We start from the raw sequence: 7,702 nt of genomic DNA, 5'->3' as shown, positions 1-7,702 counted from the left end.
TTAATCCAGCATCTTAAAAACAGCGTTTAGTTTAAAGTGAAAGGTGGTTGTGTGTTCTCCACCCGCACACTCTCTGACTTGGCTGTCCAGGATGTATTTGTGTGACAACACTGCCATCTAGTGGAAGGTGACGGAATGACACAACCTCCACGAATGTTTTCCAAGTCTGTGACTAAATATAGACCGTAACCGTAACAACGCCTAGCAGCAACTGTAGTCATGGTTACAGGAAAGTGTGTTTGTCGGCAAAAATCTGAGAGATTTCCATCGAAACACACTTGCATTGCACGCGCGCCGTGCGTGTGTGTGTGTGTGTGTGTGTGTGTATGTGTGTGTGTGTGTGTGTGTGTGTGTGCACGCGCGCGCGTGTGTGTGTGTACCTCAGGCTGCAGTCAGGGGTCAGTGTGTGTATGTGTGTGTACCTCAGGTTGGGGTCGGGGGTCAGTGTGCATGTGTGTGTATGCGTGTGTGCGTACCTCAGGCTGTGTTCAAGGTCAGTCTGTGTGTGTGTGTGTGCGTGCGTGTGCGTGCATGTGCATACCTCAGGCTGCGGTCGGGGGTCAGTGCGTGTGTGTGTGTGTGTCTGTGTGTGTACCTCAGGTTGGGGTCGGGGGTCACTGTGTGTGTTCAGTCCTTGCTCCATCTTGACCAGCAGGGCCAGGATGGGGTCACGAGGAGCCGACCTTCTGACCTGGCCGTCAGTCGGAGGAGGAGGAGGATCAAAGTCCTGCCAGACGAGACGCACCAATCACCAATCACAGACACGGTGGAGCTCAACAGCCAATCACAGTGTGGGAACCGAACGTGACCAAAGATGCTTAATGTAGGAAAAATAGGCCCATACTGTAGGTGCACACAACACATGGTCAGTGCAGGGCAGTGGTTCCCAAACACGGACCCCTCAAATTGACACTAATCACCCATCCCCCCCCCCCCCATTTGAAAACATAATGCCAGGGACTCCCCGTAATAGAAGATCGTTACGGCTCTAGCAGTGATTCTCCCAGTTTGAGTCTAGGACCCCCCATCCAATGGCATTTATATCTCCGGGGACCACCAATTTATTATTGTAAAAAATCAAAGTTAATCTAACTCCGACAGTGCACATGAGGGTCCATTTGTCTCCATTCGTACACTCTCTGAGTTACAGGACCCATAAAGGGTCCAATCGGTTCACCAACTGTGATTTTATCTGGAACTCTCTCGAGGACCCCTAGGGGTCCCCACGGCCGGACCCCCACTTTGGGAACCCCTGGCGTATAGGGCCAAGCACCCGTACAGTGGCTCAGGGGTGCAGCCGGATGGCAACCGTGACTGAGGTTCCCAGTTCGAAACCCCGGGGCTCCCCCCGGAGTTGGTGTCAAAGTGTCCTTGAGCAAGACACTGAACCCCTGATTGCCCCCCCCCCCCCCCCCCCCGATGTGCAGGTGGGTGCCTTGCGTGCAGGGTTCCTCCGCCATCAGAGTGTGAATGACTGAATGTGTGTGTGTGAAATTCTGGGTGAATGTAATGCACAATCTATGTAAAGCGCTACATAAATGCAACATTTATTCACCATTTACGTCAGTGGTTCCCAAAGTGGGTTCCGGGGACCCCTAAGGGGTCGTTGAGGGCGTTCCAGGGGGGTCCTCAGCAGCTAAATGATAGTGTGGAACCAAATGAACCCTATAACGGGTCCATTTGGTTACACTTTGTACACTCTCAGCGTTAAATTAACTATTAATTGTCACTTTGGGGGTCCTTGAAATTACGTCACACAGCTGAGGAGTGAGGATGTAATCAACCCATTTAGGGCGGGAACGCATTTTGGGTGTTAGCATCATGTCGTGCTTTAGCTATTGAAAAATAGCAGATCTACAAGCTCGTAGCGCGCCACCGAGTGGCGCGCTACGAGCTTGTGGGTCTGCTATTTTTGAAAAATCGAAGAGCGACTGACACAGAAGACATTCTTTAGAATCTGATCTCGGGTCAGAATGGAAAACTGTCAGGATGTAGAAGACATCTGTAGAATCTGATCTCAGGTCAGAATGGGTGCGTTTGTGTTGGACGTGACTCACCATGTCCAGGACCTCCTGCAGAGAGCTGGAGAAACTGTTCACGTCTGGAAGACACAGACCCTCCTCCTCCAACACTGGACGCACACGCACGTGCGCACACACACACACACACACACACACACACACACAATACATAAGACCAACTTCATCGATATGAATATGTGTGTGTGTGTGTGTGTGTGTGTGTGTGTGTGTGTGTGTGTGTGTCTGTGAATATTGTGGTGCTTAAAGGGGAATACCACTCATTTTCAACATTTTACTATATCATTATTGTACCTTAGAGTTGTTGTGTGGAAATAATTAAAAAAACCTCCACTATACTGTACTCACAAATGATATCTGACCATACCAATAAGAACCTAAACCTACAGTATATATAAGGCAAAATGTCATTAAATGTTCATCATGCTTTAAATAGCATAATGACGTGTCAAACCTTGTCACGACTATGGTCGTGTGTGGTTATGATTAATTATGAGTGTTATGATTTATGAGTGTTATTTTGGATTATAAATATATATATATGTTTATTGCTAATAGTATATATATATTTATATGGTGGTATATTGTTATAGTATATATATATGTATGTGGATTATCTTAGGCCTAGATGTCTTCTAATATATATATATATATCTATATCTGTGCAGCAGTTGTTATGAACCTGTATGTATTAGACTAACTCTCCTCCCATGCAGAGTATACTAATGGGTCTTCAGACAGACTGATTGTCATCAGCTGTGTGTCTGGGGTAACCCTGTTGGCCATGACCATGGAGGTCTGATCAACCTCCCTGATTGGCTGACGGTCACGTGAGCGAGCTAGCGGCCGCGGCTCTCTCACTACATAGCCCATTCATGCCCAGCCCAGCGCTGGGGAAACACTTCTAAGGTCTTTCCCCCATCCGTCGTACTACTGTCGCCAACTGTTTTCGTTTTGTTCTTTAATTTGTGAAGTTGAACCTTTGTTTGTTTAGATAAGTTTTCCCTTCGGAAAGGAATAACTTTAGTTTTGTTTTGTGATCCGGTTTGTATTAATTTGAAGTTGAAGAGCCATTTATTTTGTACTATTGTTAATTATTATATTTATTCACTATACTACTGAATAAATACTTGCATTAAGGCCTTGGTTTCCGTTTCTCCTACCTATCTTACATTACCTTTTACCCCTAGACATATGGTTTTGTAACATATTTGGGAGCCCGTCCGTTTCAAAAAACAAATTAAGGATTCAGTTGTTCAGTTGGTTATGTTTTTTGTTTTGCTAGTATTGCTTTTGGTGGTAGACGGATTGGGGAGTATTAATGGTGAGTATGTTGCTCGCACCAGTTTGAGTAACAGATTTTGTTGCGGTGGTATGGCCTCTGATGACCAGGGTGCTAGTACGGATGTCCTGTCGCTTGAGGAGCTACAACAGTGCTCATATTGGGAATTGTACAGTATTGCCAAACAATTTAACGTTCCTTTACCGCACGGTACCAAAAAGAAAGAGGCGATTTTCGCAGCTGTCTCACGGCAGTTGCTTTCACAGGGAGTCATTACGATGCTGTCAGATGAGAGTGAGGGGGGAGACGTATCACTCATTGTCGCAGAACCGAGTTCCAGTGGGGCCAATCAGTCTGACACTACGGGTGTGTTAGAGCAGGGCGAGGATCCCGCGGGGGACCCGTCTGCTCAGGCCCCACATGATTACCCACGGGGCACTGGGGGGAGTCCTCAGGACATAGGGGGGGTTCTGCGCCTCTGGGAGCTTGAGCTGGAAATAGCACTAACAACGCTGAAGAGCGAGGAGTGCAAACTACAGCGTCAGAGACATGAGCTCGACATGGCACGCCTGCGAGGCCAGACCTACCCCGACGAGGCGTCCGCAGGGGCGCCCGCCTCCCAGCAGCAACACGGGTCATCCCCAGGTTCCAGAGGAGTGGCAGCGTTCGACATAAGCAAACAAATCGCATTGGTACCTGCGTTCAAGGAGGGTGAGTTGGATAACTACTTTTGTGCTTTTGAACGAATTGCTGGTGCTGTTAAGTGGCCCAGGGAATTCTGGAGTTTGCTACTCCAATGTAAGTTGACAGGTAGAGCACAGGATATCTGTAGCGCACTCACGGTGGATGAGAGCCTATGTTATGATGTCGTAAAGGCGGCTATCCTTAGCGGTTTCGAAATGGTGCCTGAACATTATAGGCAAAAATATAGGGCCGCTCAAAAATCCTCTACTCAAACGTTTGTGGAATTTGGCCGTGAAAAAGCCACATTGTTTAGGAAATGGTGCAACGCGAGCAACGTACACACTTTTGAGCAGCTTACTGAGCTGATAGTGATGGAAGATTTCAAATCATGTATCCCAGATCGTATTGTTGTCTATCTTGAGGAACAAAAGATTAACTCAATTGCTAAAGCCTCTGTGAGGGCCGATGAATATGATCTGACGCACCGGTCTGGTGTTTCTCCGGTGCGTAGCGGGGAGGGTCTGTTTAACATGCAGAAAAAACAGCACAAATTGTCAAAAAGTCCACCGAGGGGCGCAAGTGCAGCGCCTGACAATCGTGCTTGCTTTTACTGTCATGAAATGGGCCATTTGGTTTCTCGTTGCCCTAAAGTACAACATAAGCAGCAGAAAGAGAATGGAAATGGAAATGTGTATTCAAAAAAACCAAAGGGTGTGGGGTTTGTGCATACTAGTCCTCGGTCTGCTTCCGAGACAGCTATGGCTGTCCGGGCGGAGGTAGAGGAGTGTTTTGATCCCTTTATTTTGCATGGCTCAGTCTCTCTGTCTGATAAGGAAAATGAGCGCGTTCCTATCACCATTTTGCGTGATACAGGCGCCTCACAGTCCCTTATTTTACAGAGTGTACTGCCATTTGCGGAGAATACCTTTTGTGGTTCCGATGCATTGGTTTTGGGCGTGGAAATGATATCCTCTCGCGCTCCATTGCATATGATCCACCTACGCTCTCCACTTGTTTCTGGTCTTGTGCAGATCGGGTTACGTGAAAGTTTACCCATTGAAGGTGTGGGGATGATTCTTGGCAACGACATAGCTGGGGAAAAAGTGTTTGCGTCGCTAGAAGTGGTTGAAAAGCCTGTGGCTAACGTAGCTATGCCTGTGCTGGGAGCATCACCCACTGTGTTTCCGGGTTGTGCTGTGACTCGCGCACAATCGAAAAAGTTTGATGACGAGGCTACGTTGTGTGACACTTTCTTGTGTGCCGAGCGACCAGTGGGTGATGCCCCACAGACACCGCGTAAGCGGGCTAGGAAAAGCTTGCTGGCTACTAAAAGTGATTTTGGGTTTGATATCGATAGGGAAACATTTGCGCATGCGCAGAAGCACGATCGCTCTCTCTCTGTGTGCTGGGAGGCAGTTACCAAAGTGGGTGATGCTGCTGTGCCGAGTGCATATAGTGTAGAGGATGGCCTCCTTGTGCGTAAATGGTTTCCAGCGGCTATCGGTGACTTGAAATGGAATGTGGTGCGTCAGGTTGTGGTACCTCAGGGTTTCCGTTCCCAGATTCTCAGTCTGGCTCACGACAACATTTCGGGCCACCTGGGCATTCGTAAAACGTATGACCGCATCCTACGCTATTTTTTCTGGCCGGGTTTGAATGCGTCTGTTACTGACTTCTGCCGCACTTGTCATGTGTGTCAGATGACGGGGAAGCCAAACCAGACTATTCCGCCCGCGCCGTTGAAACCGATCCCTGCTGTGGGTGAACCATTTGAGCACATCATGATTGACTGTGTCGGTCCATTACCGACCACAAAATCTGGTCACAAATACCTTCTTACTGTAATGTGTAGTGCAACGCGCTACCCAGAAGCGTTCCCATTACGCACACTAAAAGTGAGACCAGTTATTAAAGCGCTTTCTAGCTTTTTCTCTACTTTTGGTTTTTGCCGGTATCTTCAAAGTGACCAGGGCTCAAATTTCATGTCAAAATTATTTGCTCAAGTTGCTTCCACCCTTGGCATAGAACACAGACACTCTAGCGCTTATCATCCTGAGTCCCAGGGCGCGCTTGAGCGGTTTCACCAGACGTTGAAAGCGATGATGAAGAAATACTGTCACGAAACTGGTAAAGCCTGGGACGAGGGCTTGCCTTATCTTATGCTGGCAGTAAGAGAGAGCGTACAGGAGTCGCTGGGGTTTAGCCCAGCGGAGCTGGTGTTTGGCCATACGGTGCGCGGGCCGTTGCGTGCGTTTCGAGAGGGCTTATTAGCCAACGCAAACTCGCCGGTGACTAATGTATTGGATTTTGTTGCGGGGTTTCGCGAGCGATTGCACAAGGCCAGACAGATGGCTAGCAGCTTTCTGAGTAAAGCTCAAGGTAAAATGAAGGCATGGTTTGACAGGAAGGCTGTGCATAGAGTGTTTGCTGTGGGTCAGAGGGTGTTGGTGCTGCTCCCACTGCAAAGCTCAGCCTTCCAGGCCAAATTCAGTGGTCCTTATGTGATTGACAAAAAAATAAGTGAAACGGATTATGTGATTTTGACGCCCGATCGTCGCAAAAAGACAAGGGTTTGTCATGTGAATATGCTCAAGCCGTATCTGGCTCGCACCGAGTCAGATACTCCTGTTATTCCCGCAGTTGTCGCCTCACTTTCTGCAGCAGCGCCGTCACTTTATTCCCCTGAGAGTGATGGGCTGCGTGTAAAAGGTTCGTCTGGGTCACGTCTACAGAACTCTGAAATATTGAATGATTTACCGGGGTATTTAAAACATTTGGGTCCCCAGGCGCAAGCAGACATTATTGATTTGATGGAAAATAATGTGAATCTGTTTTCAGATAACCCATCATGCACATCAGCCCTTTCTCATGATGTAATTGTACAGAAGGATTGCCCTCCTATTAACTCAATGTCTGCCAACGACCTAATTGACCTCTTTTTTAGCAACTCCCACAGCGCCAACGACGTCTTTATCGTCTTTTTCAGACGGGTATAACATTGGACCAAAAAAAAAAAAAAAAAAAAATCTTTTTTTTTTTTTTTTTTTTTAACAAAAAAATGAAAATTTAAATTAAATAAAAAAATGTATAGAGACTGGCGCTTAGGGACTTTTTGGCACTTCTTAAAAGCGATGAATGAGTTAAGCAACATGCCTATCGGGTTAATCCAACCAAGCGTGCTTTACTACGAAAAGAGGTTGACTACTTGTTAGAGAACGGGCTGGCTGTTCATAGCAGCAGTGCGTGGTCTAGTCCCTGCTTGCTGGTGCCTAAGGCTGACGGGAGCCAGCGGTTTTGTACAGATTTTCGTAAGGTTAACAATATAACGCAGGCTGACAGTTATCCGCTCCCGAGGATGTTGGATTGCGTGGATCGGGTGGGGTCTGCTAAATTTGTAACTAAATTGGATTTGCTAAAGGGTTATTGGCAAGTGGCTTTGACACCCCGTGCATCAGAGATCAGTGCATTCGTGACACCAGACGGTTTATACCAATATACAGTGATGCCATTTGGCTTAAGAAATGCACCAGCGACATTTCAAAGATTAATGAATAATGTACTAAGAGGCGTGGACAATACAGAGACTTATTTGGACGATGTTGTGGCATATAATGATACTTGGCTTGAGCATATACACACTTTGAGACAGATTTTTCAGCGGTTAGGAGAGGCTAACCTGACATTAAATTTGTCAAAA

General features: G+C 47.2%; 1 protein-coding gene across 1 annotated transcript in view; it reads right to left on the bottom strand.

Annotated features, from left to right (window-relative positions):
• LOC308329143 (protein TALPID3-like) overlaps window positions 1–7,702 on the bottom strand; it is a gene marked incomplete at both ends in the record, with an annotated part of 28,933 nt that continues 21,231 nt past the window's right edge. Inside the window, 3 exons of the mRNA XM_080783348.1 lie at window positions 1–117; window positions 596–727; window positions 2,058–2,131. Of these exons, the coding sequence (XP_080639474.1) occupies window positions 1–117; window positions 596–727; window positions 2,058–2,131 (323 nt within the window). The remainder of the gene's footprint in view (window positions 118–595; window positions 728–2,057; window positions 2,132–7,702) is intronic.

This window comes from Protomyctophum bolini, assembly GCF_963924005.1.
Source record: "Protomyctophum bolini genome assembly, chromosome: 15".
Taxonomy (NCBI): domain Eukaryota; kingdom Metazoa; phylum Chordata; class Actinopteri; order Myctophiformes; family Myctophidae; genus Protomyctophum; species Protomyctophum bolini.
Note: the sequence above shows the minus strand (reverse complement) of the source record. Positions and strands in the feature narration are given on the sequence as shown.